Source organism: Ammodytes marinus (genome assembly GCF_949987685.1).
Source record: "Ammodytes marinus genome assembly, chromosome: 13".
NCBI classification, from domain to species: domain Eukaryota; kingdom Metazoa; phylum Chordata; class Actinopteri; order Uranoscopiformes; family Ammodytidae; genus Ammodytes; species Ammodytes marinus.
The window spans coordinates 19,121,930-19,144,952 of NC_137217.1; the positions used below are offsets into that span (position 1 = coordinate 19,121,930).

General features: G+C 43.6%; 2 protein-coding genes across 4 annotated transcripts; one reads left to right on the top strand and one right to left on the bottom strand.

The window, feature by feature from the left end:
- Positions 1-1,543: 1,543 nt before the first annotated feature.
- rnf41l (ring finger protein 41, like) lies at positions 1,544-4,234 on the top strand (the record flags this gene model as incomplete). Its single annotated transcript, XM_080038812.1, has 5 exons — positions 1,544-1,749; positions 1,924-2,063; positions 3,156-3,318; positions 3,439-3,559; positions 3,830-4,234. The coding sequence occupies 5 exons, from the start codon at positions 1,544-1,546 to the stop codon at positions 4,232-4,234; spliced, it is 1,035 nt and encodes a 344-aa protein (XP_079894938.1).
- Positions 4,235-4,750: 516 nt separating this feature from the next.
- On the bottom strand, positions 4,751-22,758 carry virma (vir like m6A methyltransferase associated). 3 transcript variants are annotated; one of them, XM_080039910.1, is made up of 27 exons: positions 22,674-22,758; positions 20,542-20,654; positions 19,043-19,129; positions 16,501-16,549; positions 16,255-16,417; positions 16,015-16,134; positions 15,316-15,516; positions 14,022-14,752; positions 13,672-13,809; positions 13,350-13,576; positions 12,693-13,220; positions 12,415-12,569; positions 12,217-12,299; positions 11,662-11,755; positions 10,310-10,698; positions 10,063-10,218; positions 9,717-9,952; positions 9,379-9,628; positions 9,059-9,276; positions 8,795-8,927; positions 8,219-8,350; positions 7,965-8,119; positions 7,578-7,674; positions 7,186-7,352; positions 6,734-7,083; positions 5,743-5,892; positions 4,751-5,654 (listed from the first exon to the last, which is right to left on the bottom strand). In XM_080039910.1, the coding sequence occupies exons 1-27, from the start codon at positions 22,734-22,736 to the stop codon at positions 5,428-5,430; spliced, it is 5,412 nt and encodes a 1,803-aa protein (XP_079896036.1). In that variant the 5' UTR covers positions 22,737-22,758; the 3' UTR covers positions 4,751-5,427. The 3 variants fall into 3 exon arrangements, with proteins under 3 accessions (XP_079896036.1, XP_079896035.1, XP_079896034.1); XM_080039909.1 differs by having other exon boundaries at positions 4,751-5,627; positions 15,286-15,516; XM_080039908.1 differs by having other exon boundaries at positions 15,286-15,516.
- Positions 22,759-23,023: the final 265 nt, after the last annotated feature.

Here is a 23,023-nt window from a genome sequence, read left to right on the forward strand (position 1 = left end):
CGAAACCCTGAAGTAGGCGTGTTCATAAAGTGTAGGGTGCGCTTGATTCCAACGTCACTGTGTTTCACTTGTTAAACTTCCGTTGAACTTCATCGAACGGTCCATCCTGGATTAAAACCGAACCCACTTAATTTCATTCATTTATGTTAATAACACGAGAAGGAGAATACATTTGTAGATCTAAAACTTGTAGAAGCTGGTAAGGAGTTTGGTTTTGATTTTTGTATTTTACCCATGGACCTATAAAGAAAGATTTTACCGGATGATTTCCCTTTTATGCTAGCCTTACATCTGTTATACTGTTTACACTTATTTGTAGCCTACGTAGACCTATCCATTGTAGGCCTTATTCTAAATATATATAATAATAATATGTTATTTAGTCTCAGATCAGATGATCTCTAAACTCCTTTAACCTTTATCGAATATTCATTCACTGTATTATTGCTACATTTATGTAGAAATAAATGAGTACAGCCTATGTTAAGGTCTGAATATCTCTCCTACCATTGTAGGCCTACTGTACTGCTGCTGTCTGGTCTTGTTCCCACAACTGGCTTTCAAGTTTTTTATAAATAAATGTCATATTTAATGATATACAATTGAAATGGGCTGCTCTTAACATAAGATGCACGTTAATTGAAAGTAGGCATACCTTTGATGAAAAGTATCACATATTTGGATTTAAATTGAATGCATGAGTTTTCACTCATACAGGAGTAGTTTTCTCTTTTTTATAATTTAAATAAATGATCTGAATACTTCCTCCACCACTGTGTTTACAGAAATAGAAGTCAAGAGAATATGAATGGGCTGGGCTGAGTTCAGAGGTTGGGGTTGCTCTTTGATTTCTGTGGTCCGAGAGTATATGCCATCCGATGTCATGCATTCTGTAATCCAATCAGGGAGGGAGAGAGTGTAATCCATGTTAATCCCACATCCAGAGAGAGGGAAACCTAGGATAGGGTGGTTCATTTGGAGAGACTGAAACAGTTGAAGGACTGCTGGAATCTCTGAAGGCTCCACCAACAGCACCCAGCCTTATTGGTAAGGAAATACACTGCTGCAGAACTGCTCTGTTGTTTTAGACTGTGACTGTCTCTTTTCCTGTAATTCTGTCTGTCTGTCTCTCTGATCTGATCTGATATCGTCTGACAGCTGCCTGCCTGTTTTCTGAGCCGTCGTTGTCAGGGACACCTCTCCATGGAGACGCACTCCCAGAGCTACAGAGGAGGGCTTTAGGTGAAAGGAGACCCTCACCTTGATGGAGCAACACGCAGACAAACAGAGAGAGAAAGAGAGAGAGAGAGGATGAAGAGATGGAAGTAGAATCTGAGAGATAAGAAAGAAGTTCACCCGTGTGCGGAATTGGACATCAACAAAAGGAAGGAAGACTTGGATGAAGTGAAGTTCATTTTTCAGGTAGGAATATTGTTTTATTGTTAATAATCACAAAAAGAAGAAAAAAATTAGCAGTGTATTTTAAGACTAGACCACATATCTATTGCCTTAACCTTTGGCCATCTATCTGTGTGGTTACAGGATGGGCTATGATCTTGAGAGGTTCGTGGGCTATGTGAATGAGGGTCTTCTGTGCTGTGTGTGTCGGGACGTGTTGGAACGCCCCCTCCAGGCGCCCTGTGAACACTCCTACTGCAGCGCCTGCATCAGCAGCTGGCTTCTCCATCACCACTCCTGTCCCGAGGACAGACTGCCGCTGGATGTGGGAAGCCTCAAACCACTCTACAGGTCTGTGTGTGTGTGTGTGTTTGTTTGTTTGTGTGTGTGTGTGTGTGTGTGCGTGGAGGGAGGGAGGGGGGTTGTGTGTGTGTGTGTTATCTCTTTCGTCTTTTTAATTTAAATTTCTTCAGATCTACATGCTCCCCCCGATTTCTCTGATACTAGTTCTCTCTTTGATGACAGGTACATGCGTAATGACCTGACCCGTTTGCAGATACGTTGTGTGAACGCAGGGCAGGGTTGCGATGTGGTCTGCACCCTGGAGAGCCTGCACACACATGAAGATGAGTGCGAGTTTGCCTTCCTATCCTGCTCTAACACAGGTATCTAACTGAGGTGTCATTTGTTATGATTAGTTTTTATCAGTTGCGCTTGTGCTTGTTCGATGCTTAACCATGTGGATGTGTGGGATATATAAAGGTAACATGACACCTGTGGTGATGGTGGGGGGGTGGGGGGTGCAACAGGTGGCTCTTTTGTTGTCATGGCTACCTCCCAAACTACTGCCCCCAATGGGACTTGTTCTGCTCACACAGAGTGCATTCAGGGTCAACTTCCCATCACTCTTTAATGAGCCTTTTAAAACTGTATGTATGCAAACAAGTGCTCTTGTGCTTACTATGTGACTGTGTCGTTGGCAGGTGGAGAGTACATATGTTACCGCTGTGGTGGGTATAGTTACAGAGTGTGTGCATGCAGTGTGGCTTTTTGCAGTGCTAAAGTACCACAGGCACTCACAGCAACATGCAGTTTTACAAACGACTTGACCTGATATTTCTGTTGCTGTCTGTGACTGCTGTAGCAATTATCAGTGAAGTCAGTGAGAAGTATACAAGCTGACATGGTCTATATGAGTGGAAAACAATTACCAGTTTAATATTCTCTTTATATGCAAATTGTAAAAGAAAACAGAAAGGCATACAAAAAAAACACAAAATGAAAAGCATTGCGAGATACATGAATCACAAACAATTCTTAAGATACATTGTAAAAATCTCTCTCTCACTTCCACAAAGTAGAAGTAGATTTTTGAGGATGTATCATTGAAATAATTGCAGCATTACGCTCTGATTGAATCAGGAGCATTTTCCATTACGTTTGCCATTAGGGTTTTTGGCCATGTAGACGGCTTTCCTACAAACAAAAATGTTTTTTAAAAGAACTGCTGAAACCGAAAAGGATTGGTATTTTGGGCTTCTTCAAGATTTTAAAGTGTTACTTGAATAACTCTTCAGTAGCACTTTTACTCTGCAAATACTTTGTAACTGTTTCCACTCTTGTGTTTCAAACTGTGTCTGCCAACCAACTTTCCTTTTTTTGTAAAATGCAAACACAATTTAATGACATATAAAGTGAGTATGGTTGCTTCATGTGAGGCCTGTGTACTGTATATCTATCCTCTGTGCACCTCTCAGGTTGTCCCGTGCAGGTAGAGAGGCGAGGTTTGGAGGCACACCTGTCCGACTGTAACTTCCGCAGCAGGGAATGTCCCAACGGCTGTGGCCTCACCCTCCTCTCCATTGACCAGTCGCAGCATAACTGTGTAGCAGAGCTGCGCACCGAGGTGGAGATGCTCCGGTTAGTAGTACATGTGTGATTATGAACATTCCTTCTCTTTCCATCAGTCATGAGAACAGAGGGAGTTGGTTGCTCTTTAGATCTTAATTTGTTGGTCTCTCTGGATATTTCCCGGTGCAGAGCAGAGATGCTGTGCAAGGTGGAGGAGGTGAGGCGAGAGATGGAGTCTCGTCTGGACTCACAGAGGAGACACATGGTGCAGAAAGAGTCGCAGCTGAAGAACGAGGTGGAGGAGCTCAAGGTGACCTGTCAATACTTCTCATGTATTTAACCACTCCGCCATTAAGGTATGACTTGAGGCACTGGCACATTAATCAGGTTCCCATTTAGTGAGAGCTAAATTAAATTACATTAAAATAAATCTACACTAATTTGCACAGAGATACTGTATGTGCTTTCATCCTTATCCACACTACATCTAGTGGCAGGTTCCTCCTTTGCAGATTGAGATTGTACATATAAAACACAAGATAACCTCACTATGTATGATGACAGGAGCATCTCTGTGCAGGGGCAGCTGTCCCGCGTGATGTGCGACATGCGAGCCCTGCTGGGAGCTGAGCGTCTGAGAAGACAGGAGCTGGCAGAAGCAGAGCTGGAGAAGAGGGAACTGTTGGAGCTCCTCAGAGATCTTCAGCCAATCAGGAGTCAGCATGCCGTGGGACAGGCAGCTAGGGACCAGCATCAGGGAGACCTGCACACACCTGGATGGGACCTGCACATCGAGTCGACGAGACAGCAGCAGAGGGAGGCCTCTTTACATGCCTCCAGTCTGTCGCTGCATTCGGCTCAGGCTGTCAATGTATCCGGTCCACCTCCGTCACCTCTGTTGGCTCATGGTTCACGCAAAGGGGGCACTAGGAGCCTGACTCTAGACTGCATCCAGAGGAAGAGCCGAGAGGTGACGGTCATCTGAGGGGGACTGGACTGGTGGTGGGAGATTAGCCAACCAGGAAAGCTGAATATTAATTTTCTTTTAAATATTTGGTAAAAAGTTTCCAACAACACGTTAGTGATTCAAATGTTAAGCATGTAGACTAAGTTCCATAGTTTCTGGCATGATTGTTTTTACATTTTTAATCAAATCAGTTTGAAAAAAAAAATCTGCTGTTGGAATGAACCATATGTGGTGTTGGAAATGGATGTCTTTTTATGACATTTGAGGGTGGGCTTATGTGAAAGGGAATTCATTCATTGTTTCATTTTGTAGACCCACCCCTGATCATTGTGTAATTTTGTATCCACCAGGTTTCAATTAAAAAAAAAAACTTACCTTGTAATTTCCTTGATCTCAGGAAAGAAAAAAAACATAAAAAAAAATCTTCATAAGTGTGACCCATCCAATGCTGTTTTCTCTGCTTAGAAAATTTACAGTTGTTCGGGTGTTTTTGAGTGTCCTGAAATAACTTCTTGACTCACGTGAAATCTTTCGTAGGTTTTTAATCTCTAATGAACAAACTCAACACAAAAAACAACTCAGTTGGGCGGACAGCTGGCATTAGTTTCACGTTAATATTCTGAAAGGTATCTCTGGCTGTAATAGTCACCATCTACCCCCAACTACAGGGCTGCATGTAATGACATTAGAATGGTTGCCCGGATGTCCTGATGTTGGTAAAGGCATGTAAGACTGATGATTATGAGTTGTGATAGTTGGTTGTACATCTCTCAATCTCATAAATATTTCCGTTTGTTATCCCCCTTCACTCATTAAATACAAAAACAATACATACAAATCTTTTAAAAATGGAAACTTGAACTGTTGTTTAGTGTGTTCACACTAATATCTTGTTGTGCACCTTGAAGGAGCTTTAAGCTTCAGTAGTGTTGATTTATTTAGTTTTTTATGCATGATAGTTAATAACAATACCTTGGTCACTATCTGCATCACATCATTATTTCTTCTGTTGTTTGCTTAAAAACAAGTCGTGGTTTCTATGACCTTTATTCTCTCAATACAACTCATGATAACAAAACATAAAACATCAACACAGTCTGAAAGTCATCGTGACAACATCATCCCACCACGTTTCCATGGAGACGGTATATATAATATCCTGATTGGTCCATGTGTTGCCATGAATGGCTGTAGTCACTGCCCAGGTGAATTTATCTGGTGAAGGAGCGAACATGTCGGCCCCTTCCACCTCCGCTCCCTCCCCCACCGCTGAACTTGCTCCCCTGAGATCCTCTCCCTCCTCCTCCTCCTCCTCCCGCACTGCCACCACCTCCTCCCTGGCTGAGCCACGACAGCCCGGCGCCGCCTCGGCCCCGCAGGGCCCGATCCCGCGGAGCAAGCCGATATGGGCCTGGGGGAGAGAAGACAAAAGCACCGTCTTTTGTTTTTTAGTTCGAGGGTTTAGACATTCATCGTGCATAATTGAGCTAGAATTGTGGCTGTGGGTGTGGGTGCAGACTACATACTTGCTGGTGGTTGTCTGGAGGGCAGCGGTCCACGTGTGAAGTTGCCCTGGCCCCCGCGGGGTTCACTGTATGTCCCTCTGTGGGTGACAGGTGGAACTTGTCCGCTCCACGACGAACCACCACGGCCTCCTTCTCTGCGAGTGTAGTTACCTACAGAGCCAAAAAAGAGGATTTGTTTCCCTCTACTGGCCAACTACTGGTTCTGACCTGCAGTATTGCAGCATTTCCAAACTACTACTATAAACTGTACAGTACACCAATAGTCTAAAAAAAGAAAATCTTAACTCTAGGTCCACTAACTAGTAATTTTCAGAGCTTTCACCACAGCTTAGGGTCTTCATTAGTGGATGAAGCATGCTCAGTGAACTTTGGTCACATGATAACAGGTGAGCAAACTCCATCTGCTGATAAAGACCATAAGATAAATAAATGGTCTTCACTTATATAAAGCTTTTCTCATGTGCTTTACATTGTATGCCTTTCATCACCCATTCACTCAAACACTGGTGGACACAGCTATCACGCAGGATGCAACCTAACCATCGGGAGCAATTTGGGATTAAGCGTCTTTCCCAAACAACATGTGTGCAATCAGTGGACGACCGCTCTTCCCGCTTAGCCACAGCTATTTTAGATAACAACTGAAATCTCGGGAAAACACTAGTAAGTGGATTTTAAGTTGATATTTTTAATGTCAAACTACTACTTCAAAAGGGCAAAAAGGTATAGAAATGGGGAAAATAAACACAATGAAGTATGTATGAATGTTAACAGTGCATTACATAAGGAAATAATTGTTACACAAAATACTGATTTACGTGTTCTGTGGTCAACACCAATACTACCATGATTAAAAAAATAAATCTGATATACTAAATATAAAAAATAAAAATATGTCGATTAACTAAGGTAAATGTCATTTAACTAAACTCACTTGACAGATCATAAACACCGGTATAATGTACACAAAGAAAAGTTTGCGTGTACATACCAGACAGCAGTACACCTTTGGGCTGTGGTGGAGTGAAGAAGCGAGTCTGGCTGTGAAAGGTGCCTCTGCCCCTGTTTCCAGTGAACAGTCCTCTGGTGGGGGGTTTGGGGGAGCTTTTGGGGGGCCGTTTGGGGGGCAGAAGTCCAAGAGGTGTCCCAATGTCTTTGAACTCCGCCGCGACAAAGTCGTCCACGTGCATACTGGGAGGGCGGGAGGTGTTCTGTTTGCGCTGGCGGAAGATATCGTGGGGCCGGCAGAGATTCTGTCCGAACCCTCCTCGACCTCCGCGACCACGGGCTTGGGCCATGATGTGCGCCCTCTTAGCGGGCTCAGTGTAGTCTGCTTTACCACTGCAGAGACAAGCACAACATGACATTCAGTCAGTCCATTTAAAAGAGACTCAAGAGGTTAGCTCAAAGCTGCAAAGAAGAACTACAAATTGTGTACAATACCTTGATGTGATGAACGTCTCGTGCTTGTGTTTGCCCAGTCGGAAACCTTTTGTAGCCTTTCCGTGACCAGGTGAGGAAGGCTCGGACAGGAAGGAGCGCTCCAGTTCTGCCTTCAGGTCCAGTTCTGGACAACACTGCTGAGCTAGGCCCACCAGATCCACCTTCACCTGCCAAACAAGTAGTGTGTCAATCAAACACATATGGTCTGACCACTTACAAACACACAGAGGGCTAAACAACCGTACAAGATCGCGTTCAAAATCCATTTAGAGCCCCATGTGATTCATCAAGCATTCATTTCACATTTGCATAGTCGCCAAGCCGGGAGACAAAGTTTAGATTATGATATTTGTTTTCTAAGTACATGAATACACACACACAGACATACTTACCATATCGATGTCTGCTTCTATATCGTCAGTGTGGAAAGGAGAGAACCACAGAGTTTTCAGCTGCTCATCCATAGCTTCTGTCAGAATGAACACCGTCCTACAGAGAACAAAGCATGTCAAAGAGGCGGGTTTTCCTCTAATTTTCCAAAAACGTGATGAACGATTCCCATTTTAGTAAATCATCTGTAACAGATTTAGTTGTATTTTTGCTGTAGTTCATCTATGTCATGTTAACACCATTTAAAAAAAAAAACTTATATCTGATTACATTATTCTGTCATTTGAGGAGTTACATTTCCATGGCTGGGGTGTCAACTGCCTCCCTGCGATTGATGACTGAATGAAGACAAAGCTGATAAAGAAAAATCGATGTCCATCATTTCGTACCTGTGATTGAACTGGGCCCCGAGCGCCTCCGGGGTCGGCAAAGTGGGCTCGGTGTCAGTTGCAGGAGGCATGTCTTTGGCAGTCTCCAGCATTTGCCTCAGAAAAATCACATTCTCCAACATAGTTTCCAGTGAATCATCATCCTTACAGTGTTTCTACAGACAAACGCACAGACATAAGGGTTAGCTAAATGCCAAGGCAACATCAAGCCTTACTTTGCTATACAAAAAAAGCTATGTGTGCATAGTTTGTACCCTGATCTGTTTCTCTAAAGTAGGGAGCGGATGGGACTCGGACGCCTCCCACTGCAGCAGAGCTTTCATCTCGGAGCCCGACAGCAACCGCGGAGCAGTGTCCTCACCGGACCCCTGATTATCCTCAACACACTAGATTGGAACACAGACAGATGCTACAATAAAATACAACTGTCACACACTTATGCAATTCTGCAAGAGAGAGTATTTGTTTTTTTTCTTGCGCACAATTAGCGCAAATGTCAGGGTTATTCGACCCTGACTAGGATGGCCCCTTAGTACTAAGTCAGTGTCAAGAGTGGGAGATGGGCATGACATATCTCAATGTGTCCCAAAACCCACATCTACTGCTGTGTGCCGGATGTGTGAAAGGGTAGATCCGTACATTCTCCGGGTCAGATTCTCCGGATAATTTCATGTGTGAAAGGGGCTTTAGTAATTTAGACGCACCTCCTCACCGCCTCGATTTGAAGAAAAAAATGTCATGTATTTCTTTTTAAAGGCCATGTACACTTGTGGTAACCATGGCGTTTACTTTTTGTGAAATATGAACTTGCCATAAAACAAGGCACTGACCATTGTTTCTGTGTTGACTATCTGTCTGAGGAAGTCCAGCAGAGCGGAGAGCAGATCCGCTGAGTCCTTGTTGAAGGGAAGCCCTAATCTCTTCAACAGCGAGCACACACCCGTACCATGTTTCTTCAGAGCACTGAAAAAAAGATGAACATAATCAAAGTCTCGTTTTACCAAGAAAAAGGACTGTATTCCTCGTTGAAAGAGTACAGAGGGGAGCGAGAGTAGCGATGCCAAGAAACAACGAGAGCCAGCATTGGCATTTACACTTTGAGGTGGTAGAGTCCATAGTCGTGCTCAGTGAGGAATGTCAAAGTCCTGATACAGGTGAGTAGGAGCGGGACACTGCTCTCTGAATTCCCTAGAACATCCAACACGGCGGTGCAGACAGATGACATCATCTCTCGCCCCGGAAGAGCATTGGCCAGCTGCTCGGCCTCTGACAAACAGCTTTCACCAGGCGGGACAACCACCAGAGCAATGTCCTGGAGAAGACATAGATTCATTATTTTCCCCTTCAAGGACATCTTTTTTCTTTCTTTTTTTAACATGTGTTCCTTTGCAATCTTGTGCACTAAACTACGTACCTGGTCACACAGTGACTGTAATATTGTCCCCACTAGTTCGCTGCATTGCTGCTGTTGTAAAGGGTGGTCAGTAGGAGGACCCAACAGAGAAAGCAGCAACGGGAACATATCGGCCAGTTGTTCATCCCCAGTGACAGACCCGGACAGCAGGTGCAGCGCTGCACTCTTGCAAGCCTTCTGTGACACCAGAGCATCCATCAAAGAAAGCAAACGCAGGGCCTGGGCCCAGCACACACCTGTCCCCTCCGCCCTGCAGGTAGCACATTAAAAACACACTTAAAATACAATACAATTCACAGCGTAAACAAAAAAACATTGATTGTGTGTTTTCCACTCACGGATGCAGCTCCTCCAGCAGCATCTCCAGCAGTGTCTTCATGATGAGTGTTGCAGTGGGCGAAGACAGGTCTGCCAGCTGAACACACATTCTCCTCAGCATGGCCAGGAGAGGAGGGCAGCTGGTGGCACACACACACCTCAGCGCCTCCGAAAACACTTTCCACTGTACCCGTATGTGCATGCTCCACAGCTTCCTTGTGTTTAAGGCGACAGCCACATCCTGGACTGATATCACCTGTGGAGTCAAAGGTTTGGTTATTATCAGCGTGTATGCCAAGACAATAATTGTCAAAAGGTTAAAGGAAAGTTCGGTAAAGATAGGTGACCAGTAGGATAGTGGGTTACTTGAGTGCTCTGCATTGGCAGTGGAAGAGGCAGGAGTTCAGACAGCAACGTCAGACCAGAGAACAGACCTTCAGGACCTTTAAGCAGTGAGCCCAAAACCTCCTTCAGCATCAGAGACCAAGTGTTACTGGCCAGTGTCTCTTCTGTGTGAGTCACCTGCATAAGACACAGACATTGACTGAATAATGATACTTTTTCAGCAAGATTTTGTGGCTTAACAAACACGCCCTCTTGCTCGTTAACTCACCTTTTCATTGACACCTTGCGTAAAGGTGAGCAGCACATCAACAATAAGCGCCTGCACTCTGGTCTCCTCTCCGTCTAGACGTCCGGACGTGGGGATGGAGCACACAATCATGTGGAGTGTCACCAACACACTGGGCACGCGCGTGTCTCTGAATTGGAAAGCTCCCCCGCGCAGCAGCTCTGTCAGCATGGTGCGCAGCAATCGCAGTGTGCTGATACATGTACTGAGGATCATGCAGCGCTGCGGTGTGTGGGCCATGTGTCCGTGCACACGCCATGGCTGCAGCAGCACGCTGCATAGCTTCTGTAAGACGCGCACACACGTATCCAGACCTTCTCCAGAGAATAGCTGGACCCCAGCGAGACTCCACTTAAGGTCCCTCTGCTGACCTGTAGAAAGGAGGCCAAATGTTACAGTGATTCATTCTGGAGGGGTGCTTATCACAGGAGTCAGTACTAAGATAGGCTGGTAAAGGGGAGGAGTGGGTTCTCTTCCATTGACGTCATATGGAGAGAAATCTGACTGAAAACACAGGTTTACAGAAATATTTTGGGAGTATATAGTCACACTGGGGACACATTCATGTTGAAGAACCATGCAATTAGAGATGGGCCGATTCATCGGTTCTGCTGATGAATCGGGACGATCATTGGCATTTTCAAACAATCGGCATAGGCTTGGATATCTGTGCCCACTCGGCCGATTAAAAAAATACACAAATCAATATTATCTTCCATTTATACCAAGTATGTTCTGAAAAACACCAATTCCCTTACCACACTGCGCCTTTAATGAACACAGTAATCAGTGCAATATCTTAAAAGTATCATGTGGGGGGGCGCCCTTGGCTCAGTTGGCAGGGCGTCCCCCCCGGGCAGGGCCCAGCAGCAGACCTGGGTTCGATTCCCGCCCCCGGTCGTTCTCTGCATGTCAGTTCCCTCTCTGCCCCATTTCACCTCTGTCTCTATCAATAAAGCATGAAAAATGCCAAAAAATATATATAAAAAAATGAAAAAAAAAATGTATATTGTGGAATTTTCCATCTTAAGTAGCACTATGGAGTAGTTATTTCGAGTGGTTAAATTTGCGCACAAGGAAGAACTTGCATGCTTATGTGAGCAGGTAATGTAGTATGCATTTCAGCCAATAGCCTCTTGCTATTTCACTGATCTACAAGAAGCGATGATGGGCCAAGAAACACAGAAATGAACCAGTAAAGGCAAGAAAGAAAAATACTAACTTAGTAAACATAGATGTAACAACGCAGGACTTTAAAACCTTCAAGTAAAAAGAAAGCAATTTGACCACTGTCAAAGCAAAGATTATCAGACGATCATGTTTGGTGTATTTACCGTCAGCAGCAGGTGGGGGGCAGGCGATGTGATAAAGGACCCTGAGAGCAGTGACCAGTCCAGTTCCCTCAGCAGCCAACACGTTTTCCACATTCTGAAGTCAAGAAAAGGCACATAGTTAAAAGGGCAAATAGCACCTAAATTTGCATATAAGCTCCCGCTCTGGTGTATGTTTTAGCAGTTTCAGACTTGCAGCTGAAGCTCTGCATTCCAGGGACATGTATAGAATACCTGGTGGCTATAAGGTATTAACTCAAATGAAAACATTCATTAGGAACACGTCTTGCTTTGGTCACAATTTTGTTGTCATTGCTATGAAGTTTGCATTATTATTTTAGAGTAGGTGGAGAGGCGGGTTGCCGATCAAAGAGTCCATGGACTCCTTGAATTAAATGTTGGAGACAAATCCTTGGCAGCCGGCCAAACACAGCCACCTGAAGAGATTCATGATAATTAAACGCACTCAGGAGCTATAAGGACTGTCTGCAGGTTATATAGGAGTGTAGTGAAATGCCACTTTTCCTCAGCAATATTTCTGTCGAGTGAGAAATGTACCTGTTTGATGTAGTCTATGAGGGTGGGAATGCTGCCAATCTCAAAGCGAAGTTTTTCCACAGGCTCGATCCATTTGCTAAGCTCTGAGGTAGAAAAGAAGACAACCCCATTAATAATCCCAAAACACCTGCATCAAACACTCAACAAAACATTTTCATATATTGCAAGATAATCAAATGCCACATTAGTAATATTTACCCTGTAACTTGGCATTGGTTTCGTCAGCCTTGGCTATGGCGAGTAATGGGGCAGCAAATTGTTCCAACATTTGCAATTCATTCGAGCTCTGCACTACCAGTAACACCAGCATACAGGCATAGTTATATGTCACTGCTTTGCGAGCTTTTGCCTCGCTACAAGAAAAAGGAGACAAAAAAAGTGAAAACATACTTAGAATTTACTGCACAAGTGGCGTAAACACAATAAAAAGCCATGCGGCAAATGAGTGACTAAAGTTAAGGTCAAGACAGCTGTACCCCTGTCCGTCCTTGCTGTGATGCTGTAGCAGTGTGACCAGACAGGACAGGTTGTTGTCCAGGCTGAAGACATGAGCCACGGCACTGCGGCCCGTCTGTGTGGCGGTCATCAGGTAGAGGGCGTGGAGCATGCCCAGCACCTCCGCGTTGTCTCCTTCCTCCAGCCCGGCGCCTCCCTCTCCTCCAGCTGACACATGGCTCATGAGCTCCGACACGCCCTGCAGAGCATGCAGCGCCTGCATCAGCCACACGCCGAAGCCCTCTTCACCGACGCCCGGCCCCGTGAGACCACCCTCGCCCCCCGGGAAGGCGCTCTCCTCGGCCTCGGCTTCTGCCATGGACGCCAGGAGACGCAGCAGCAGGTTGGTGGGAGTGGGCTGGGCCAGGAGGAAGAGCAGACCTGGCTGGGTGAGCGACAGGAAACGCAGGAGCTCTCTCGCCGATTGGGTGACACCTAGGTGGCCGGCCGCAGCAGCCGCTGACAACACCGCCGCCGTGCTCTCGAGGAAATGGCACGCATGCATATACCTTGAGAAGGGATAAATAGCAGGTATTATTTCTGTCCCTTTAAACCACCTGCAGTAGTCTTGGAACCACTTGGTACCCCAACACAAGTGAGACAAAAATAGGTATGGCACGGTACGGCATCATTTCTACCTGTACAGTGTTGGGTATGGATCGTCCCTCTCCTGTGGTCCTGTTATCCTAGCAGTAGTGGGGAAGGCTTTCACAGGCGGCTGCACCATGCAGTTCGGGGCTGTTTCTAGCAAGTGAAGCAATTCTTCCAAAACCCCTGCCAGCCTATCCAGCTCTGCCTCGCTCACAGGGGAAGAGCTTAGCGATGGTTCCTCCTCCATGGGGCTCTCAGCATCCTCCATCTCCTCCTGAGAATGTAAGTCAGCCATAGACATCAAGAAAAATACACTTAAATATTTGAAGTTTATAACAAACACATTTGTGGATAAGTGTGCTTGTCTACCTGCTGTGGTTCACTCAACGCTGATGCTGTTTGCTGCAGGTCCACCAGTACTTCATACATGTGGCTTTTCTGAAATATGGCGTTGCCGGCTGTGATGACCCTCACAGTTTCCTCACGCAAGAAAAGCTGGACTAAGCGCTACAAAGGACAAACAGCTAAGTGTCAGATGCGGGCAGATTAGGCAAAAAACTCATCATATTTTTCAACTTGTGTTTTCTGTTAATATGAAGGGCAGGCAAATGAGTCCTGAGTCTGTGACAGATTATATTCTGATGTAGCTTTCTGCAATATAATATAAAAAGTGAAGACCAACAGAAATCTTTCAAGTACATATAGTTAGTGATGCTAACCTGATAGCCACTCTTCTCTGACTCCTCTGTGTGTAGGAAAGCCTCCACACCAGCAGGAGCGCTGGTCAGAGCGCCCAATGCTCTCAGGATATTCAGCTTCAGTGTGGATGAGACGTGGTCTGCGTTGAGCAGCTCTAGCAGCACACCCAGGGCCCCCTCACGCAGCAGCGCCGTGAGGCCCGGAGGGCACTCTGCTAGGCATGACACTAGCTTTGCACCAGCTTTCAATTGTCTGAGGTTAAGAGCGATGGGTTGCGTGAGAGCAATCTCCATACTCAGAGCTTGTAGTGCCCATTGGGCTAAAACTGAAACATGGTCTTCTGTCTCTCGCTCTCCTTGCTTAATAGAATACGCAAACCCTTTGGCCAGTAGTCCAGGTGCCTCTTCCAGGGCAGCGACCCAGCGGCCATCTCTTTCATCTCCGATACTAGCTAGCAGCTCTTTCAGCTGGGAAAAACCCTCGGCCTCCTCTCCACCCACTGGTCCTTCTGTCCCACCAGAGTCCATTGGTACCTCCACATTGGCCTTCTCAAACTGTGTTTCAAAGCGGGTCTTGTATGGAGGCGTGAAGTAGAGCAGGGGTCTGAGTTCTCGCTCATACGGGTCATACTGGGCAGGTGGGACAGATGCCAGGTCCTCAGGAGTGTAGTCCATGTCAAAGGAGGGCAGCTTGAAGCTACCATTATCCAGATCATCCTCATCACTGGAAATCTGCTCATAGCCATCGTCACCTGAAATGACGGGAGGAAGGAGAAGAAATTTGACCAAAGTTAATCTAAAGAACAGGATTCTTAAGATTGTTCATAAAATGTAGCATGAATATGAATGGAAATGAGGAGGTGAGTGACTACTTCATACTACCTTAATTATTCACAGATACATACACATAAAAACACACACACATCCATGGCAGCGTCTCTCCAAACATGCAGGGCTAGATTGACATGCAGGATGTGACTACAGCTGAAGCGTGCTTTTGAGATTGGAGACCTCCACATGACAGCTTATGAATGATAATCATAAGCCCTCAGAGTAGCAAGGGGGTTGGCTAACTCAGAGCTTGGAACCTCAAGCAGTGGTAAATGGCAGAGGAAGCATGCGAGACACACACACTCTCTCGAACTGTCACCTGGTCCCAAATGAACCCTGCTGCCGTGGCCGCCTGGAAAGCCGGATGAGTTTGCAGTACTAAAAAAGCGCTTCAGGCCAGCGGTGTCCATTTGGGATGGTTTAATATCCTACTCTCACAAAATAACTCCCCTACCTTCCTCCATCTCCTCGTCCTCGTCCTCACCCTCATCTTCCTCCAACTCTTCGGGAACACTTCCCTCAGTCCGCACGTCTTCTTCCTCGTGCTCCTCCTCTTCCTCCTCATCGCCCTCTGCCTCTTGTTCTGCGTCCGAGTACGGTTCGTCTGCAGGCAGTGATCTCTCAGGTGACACGGCCTCCAAGTAGTCTTCACGGACCTGGCTCGGCTCCTCTTTGACCACGCCAACTGCAGATGTCACAAAAGAGGGCACGCAGTTCAGCAGACATACCCGCGGAGCTTCAGTAAACATGAATTCTATACATTTCCCAAAATATAATATAATATAAAAGAGCTTGAGGGTCCTAGGGATATTTTTGCATGTTCTTTTAGCGGTTTTTCACAACACAACGCTTATACTTAACATGAATGCCACTACAGTGTTGTGTAACGGGAATTACACAACACTGTAGTAAATGGGCTAAAGCATTCTAAATAATAGAATGATATTACTAACAAGGTGCTTGAGACTGAGTTGACAGCGTTCCGTCACTTAATGAATTTAACATTTTATAATTACACTGACGAAACAGCAGTAATTTTTTGATTAAGGAGAACTTGTGATGGCTATTACATTAAGTATCAACCAGGCAGATGCCAAAACAACAGCAGCATCTCTGTCATTAATTAAGGGTCTAACAATGGCTGATATAATGTGATAGCACATAGCAGATGTACAGCACTGACCAGTCACTGGGACCTGCTCTTCATCATCATCATCTGGGGGTGGAGGACCAGGTGGAGTGCGTGGCCCTCTAGGTGCTGGTCTGGGTGGGCTGCCATTGTACTGGTCATCTTTTTCCCATTCTAAAACAAAACAGAAATAGTACGATAGATAGTGACATGGTATAACGAGCAAATCAAGACAAATAAAGACATAACCTGTTCATAGGTGTGAAGCCGTAGTTTCGGCTTAGTGAAGCCCACCTTGTTTAACGCTCCTCTTTGGCCCGCTCAGCTGTTGTGGGGGTGGGGGCGGAGGAGGAGGAGGCGAGCCTTGGTCATGCCCATGTGAGCGCTCTGCTGTCCCGTACACTGCTACTGTTAAAGTGGTGTACCATCCACGCAGCACCAGGCCATCTGTGTTTACCTGCACACACAAGCACATTTAGTTACTCAGAAAACGACAGAAGATAACATGAAAAACCATCTTGCTCTAAGACAAGCATTTACCTTGCCACTGGGTCTGAACACAATGGACTTGTTCTCTTCATATTCCAGACTGAGGGCAAAAACAAGTAAGACAAGGCAGATTAAAACATCAGTGCAAATACTTGAAAGGATGAAATGTTCCTGTTAGTGCGTAAACCAGGGGTGTCCAAACTTTTTTCACTGAGGGCCACATACAGAAAAATCTACGAAGGGCCGGGCCACTTTGCAAAAATAACACATTTATCAGGACATGTAGCTGCTCTGATGTTTAGTTTCATAGTGTACTGTCTTCATAAATTGTAATCCTTCTTCACGGCAACACTTTACTTGCACATTAAACAGACACATTTCCCCTCTTGTTTATATGCCAATGGTACACCCAGTGTTTTCTGCCTTTGCATCTAATGTCCAGCAGGGTGAAAATAGTATCCAGCCGAGGTCCCGACCCTCCTAGGAGGGTCCGGGGGAATCCCCCCCCCGGGAGATTTTTTGAAGTTTTTAAAGTGAAATGCATGAATCTGGTGCACTTTGAGACGGAAATTAAGAGGCTAAATCTGAAGAATTTTGCATGAAAAAAAAATGGAGACACTGTGTCAGATGAATTAGAAGCTATTGGAGAAGGACACATAGATTTTCCATAATAATATTAATTTAAAATAAAATATTATGTAGGGTCCTCTGGGATGGGCTTGTTGCTCTTTTTCTTTTATGGGACATATTTCTCTGTAATATAATGAGTGCATTTAAATTATTTAAAAATTAAAAGCGCCATAATACATTATATTTTTAAAATGTGCCACGGGCCAATCAATCAGTGTTTGACACCCCTGCACTAGTGGGTTAACTAAGAAATGCAAAAAAAAATATATATATATATATATATTTTTTTTTTCAAAGGGCCATATTACATTATATTTTTAAAATCGGCCGCGGGCCAATAAAAAGCGGGCCGCGGGCCGCAGTTGGCCCGCGAACCGTAGTTTGGACACCCCTGGCGTAAACGTTTGCCATTACATGTGGAGATATTATTTAACAGCATGTGACCACAATGAAGTTGAGCAGCAATCTGGTAAGTCCTAGATAAACCTTTTTCCAACCAGCACAAAGATCTGTCTCATCCACTGTCTAATAAAGGGCATAAACTCACTTGGGTTCACTAAGTAAATTTAGGAATTTTAAAGACAATTTTAATTCCACGTAGAATGCAATTTCATATCAGTTTCCACAGTCATAACAAGCAAAATATTAAAGTATAATGGAAAACCAGTATAGAGGACTACACAGCCTAGAGTTATTCATTATTACAATATGAACTTTTAAGTATTTCACAATGACTTTTAGAATTTAATAAATCAACACAAATTAACACTTGCTCATTATGAGACAATGAGCCTCTTAGCTACTGTAGCTAGCAGTAGTGACAGTGTTTACTAACAGGTCTGATGATGCTTTCTTAAATTTGAGCCTCCTGCCCGCACAATCCACTATGGTAAACAAGTTCAACTTTAGTTTTAAACTGTATAACATCTCTGCATAAATCAAAAACATGTCATAACAAACATCCCTGCCTACCACAAAGAGAATGAAAAAAGACTTGACACCTTCTTCTGATTACCTAATTGCAATGTTTCGAAAGACATTTTAACAAGTACAGACACCTTGTAATAGAATATTGTCCAGAAAAAAAGAATACACAGATTTTTCTCTAATTTCTTGAGTGCTACCAAACAATTTGAACTTTTTCTAGTATCTATTTTACAGTATATATTATTCAGATCTTTGGTTGAACGGGTCACAACACATTGACATAGTTTTTAAGGATCACAAATCAAAAAGGTTGTGAGCCAATGGTCTTAATCACACACACCATCTCACAGTGATTCCAATATAGCCAGGAATATATGTAACACTACTGTAATGCGTCCTGGCAAAGTGCCATGAAAAAATAAATATCTCATCATGGTTATCTGGATCATCCAGATGATGATGTCACCTCTCCTGACAAAACAGATTCTTTGGCTTTGTTTTTTACGCTTGGGAGATATTTAAATAGCAATCAGACAGGTTTTTTTTTTTTTAAAGGTCTGCTCCCAACCTTACAAGCAGAGATAATAACTTGGGTGTGTCATACTTACAGTTTTCAACAAAGCTTACACAATGCACATCTCTAAATACAAGTTTACGCTCTGGTGCTGATGTGCACGCCTCTGTTATTATGAAGTTGAAATAAAAACCTTGACTCAAACATTCCACTACTCATCTATTTCAATTTTTTTTTTTGTGTGTCACTTTCAGCTGCCGTGTGGGTGAGGTTGAGTTTCTGGAGAGACCAGTTAGCCGGCATAGGAACAAAGAAACCTGAATATGGGTGGGTTAGAACACACACAAACACACACCGCTCTGGCTTCTAAGGAAAGGGCTCAGGTGCTAACTTGACTGGTTCTACAGGTGAGAAAATCTATAGACACTTTTGAGATTTGACCAAGGAATACAGAAACGTGGAAGGGCTTCGAAACTATACAGAAAGAAAACGAGAAGAGGGGGGAGTGAAAGTCATCCTAACCTGCCCAGTCTGTGAAACGTAGGGTTGTTAGATTTGGTGACATTGTTGAAGAACAGCTCCAACTGGAAGGAATGAGGAGACGTTTCCCTGGAAGCACAGAAATACACACACAGCAATGAGGCATTTATTCAGAAGACATCACTAGTGTTGAGTTATACATCAATAGAGGGTAATAATAGTAATATAACAGCGTACACACAGTGGCTGTATTATGGGGGACACCTCTAGTACAATGCAATTTCAAGACAATTTCCTTCACAATTTGTATTTCCAAGCAGACTCACTGGGAAACCAGGACCCCACACAACAATGTAGGTCAGGTGTCAAACTACTTTCCTACAGGGACACACATACATCTCAGGTATCTGAAGCAAACAAACATATCTACAGGCAATATGTCAAGGACTCACTCACACAACTTTGCTCTCCCAATGTATTTCAAAGACAAAGGGCAGATCTAATACCAGTGCCAGGGAATGCTTGGGCGCTCAACACTAAGTCAGCAGCAAATCATGAATGAATATTAGTCAGGGAAATTGATAGACAGACTGCTAGGGTTGCATTTGAATTTTCAAAGTTGGAAACTTTGCATGGGAATTTGTGGGAATAAACGGTGATAAACCTTAACCGTCATTTTAAATATAGTGGGGGAAAACATATCTTAGCATAAACTACCAGATTTCATGCAAGTACAATTGAGAACATATATGCTATTCATCAAACACATGCACATAGCACACTGCTTACTGCAGGTATATTGAGGACACATAATATTTTATTCAACATTCATGCTTTTGTTGTTCGATGAAAGAATTGATTTGAACTTGATAAAAGCTCTACTTACAAATAAATCTGTTGAAATGTAATGTATTTTAACTGTATTATTTTGATTGGATGTTTCCATGTCTGACAAACCACAATGTTTATATTTATGCTGGATATAATACAGTTAATTTAAATGAACCCCATTTCCAGTTAATTCCCATCATTTCCCTAGTTTGAATATTTCCAAAATGTCTTCCCATGGAAAGTTTCACGAAATTTTCCGGAAATGTTTCACCCCTTTGCAACCCTACATACTGCATCCATTGGTGAATGGGTCCTGTTATGATCAATACCAAATCTGTTTATTAAGGCTGTATAATCTTCATATGTGATATATATATAAATATATGCGATAAAGTGCAGTGGATCAGTGCATCACAACCTGCTGCAACAACATTCAGTAATATAGATGCCAGTTATTGGGTAGGCCTTAATCCATCTTATTTTTAATATACACTCTTTAATTCAAATAAATGATAGACAATGTATTACAAGCACCTCTCAACATGACATAATTCAACATCAGCAAAAAAAATCAATGTTGAATCAACATCAGTTTCAATAAAAACTGAACAAAAAATCTTAATACTGCATTAGCATTATCTAGGTGGACCTAATAAACTGGCAACTAGCCATGTGTTGCTGAGTGTTTGCGTGTGCTGTATAACTCTTACCCAAATGCTCTGCTGTCAGGTAAGTTGCTGTGCGCTTTGATCCCTGGAGGAATGACCCGCACCTCTGTGATCAGCACCCCACATGGAAACCGCACCACATCAGAGTTGGATAACTGAAGTGAAATGAACATCACAGTGAGTTAACACAGACATTTCGATACTACAATGTGTCAATTAAACGCGACTAAACAGACCAGGGGCCTCATTTATCAAACTTTGCGTAGGATTTGCGTTAGAAGGTTGCTTTCGTAGGATTTAGGGCAGTGCGTGCGAAAGATATTTTCCGATTTATGAAGCAGTGCGCACTCACGTCCTACGCCTATTTCCCTTTATAAATCACAATCAACTCTAAATGTGGCGCAGCCTTTGCGGGCTTCACGTACCGCCCATATTTACCCATACATAGTCATCGACACGCCCGAATGAATATCATTTACTGAGTGCATGAAGGCGGTAGTGGCAATCGCCGACTGAAAGGGAAATGGAAAAATAAACTCCACACGGTGTGGATCACTGCGGTCACCCCGAAGTAGCCGTTGGAGAAGTGGCGAACAGGGAAAATATAGTTTGGTGGCAGTGTGAGCGTAAAGGCGATAGAGTGCAGCCTGTGGCGATCTCTGTGAACGCTGTGGCCGAAATAAAAAGAAGTGATCCGACATAAAAGTGGACGCAAACAAGTGCATATCCTCACTCACACAACAGTGTTTGTGCCACGAGCGGGGGGCACTGAGACCCCCCATGAGATACAGATTCGGAGAATTCATCCAGGGGCAGTGACGGGCGGCGGAGGGTTAATAATAAACTTCACAGTCCCTTTCAAAACACAATTGCGACGTGCTTAAACACAAAGAAAAACACATAAATAAAACGGACTAAAAGCCGTGAAAAAAATCACAGTAGCCTATGTGATGTACAGTAGGCTTATCATTAGTGTATGAAAAGGTGCACTCCTGTCTGCCTGACTGAGGCATCGAGAACAGCGTCAGTGTAAAAGTAATAGGCTGTATTCCACCTCAATATTATCAGAATTAATTCCACAACATGCAGATAGGTTATTCTTTAATAACTGCAGAGTTTATTCGAACGTTGCTATTTTGTTTTTATTTGCACTCATATGTCTCCGTTTGTAGGCTATTTAAGATCCTAATTCGTTTTGTTTTTGTTGGTATCACTCCATGGAAAAATCGGTCGAGGCATATTAATTGTAAGAATGGCTTTATCCGTTTTGCAAAGGAACTCCCGATGTATGACATGCATGCATGGCTTAATACGATTAATTTTACACAGACACATTCGTTCTCGTACTTCATTCATCTGCCGACTGGAGTCGCCAGTTCTCCTTTCTCCACTATTTGTCCGTACGCATGGGTTATATTGTGCGTGGAACACCGCACTTCTTCCCGTCAAGTATACTTTTGATAAATCGCAAATGTTGCTTAGTGAGCCACGTACGCACTCTATTGTGCGTACGCACCGTTGATAAATGAGGCCCCAGAGCTTGGAGGTTCCTCCAGCAAGTTATATTTAAGATTTTTTAAGAGTTATTTAACGTGACCATATCAGATCATACCATGCTGATCTGAGTGCTATGTGAGAACCCTTTTGAAATTATGTATATTAATTAATAGATGCTACCAATTTTGGGGTTTTAAACTTCAGAACTTCAGAAAAAAAAGATTGTTAAAATCCTTCTACCTAGGCCATAGCATAAAGACATTTGAATACAAATGAAGTCTTGTAAGACTATTTAAAGATCTGTAGGATCCTGAACCTAACCCTGTCACTCCTGCAGCTCCGAAGTAAACACTTTAAAGTTAGCATTAGCCACTTGGCTAACTAGCAAACTGCGCAAGAATGCAACTGGATATTTCGTGAATAAATCTACCTTATATATATATATATTATATTTGGTAATCTTAGGTGTGCAATAGTGCAAGTGTGAGGTGCAATAGTAGAAGCTGTGAATTGCAACGTTATCATAACAACCATGATACCCCTGCTAATGTTAGCCACTTTGTTAGCTCGGAAGTTGAGCATCTTTGTCCAACACTGAATATCACCGTTATGAGCGTTGGACGCAGGCAGCTCTGAAGTAAACATTCAAAAGGGTGGTGAACGGTCAGAAACATTACCTCTGCACTCTGATGTTTGAACGTATCTAAGAAAAGAAGCTCTGTTGAAGTGTCCCCCGCCATTGCTCTGTCGCTGTCCGTCGGGGTGAACTTCCGGGTCAGTGATCACTTCCGGAGCATGGTCATCTGCAGAGCGAGCGCTCTGACAAATGTAAACAAACAAACAAATAAAGAAAGAGATAGATACACTTTTTTCATATATAAGGAAAATAAAAGTAACAAGTTATTAATAAATAAAGGATGATTAACATCATTATCATTGTTGTTGCTTTTAAATAGAAGAAAAACTAAAATAATACATTAAATTAAAATCTCTACTAAGCTACTCTAATTCTAAAGAAGCCTATACA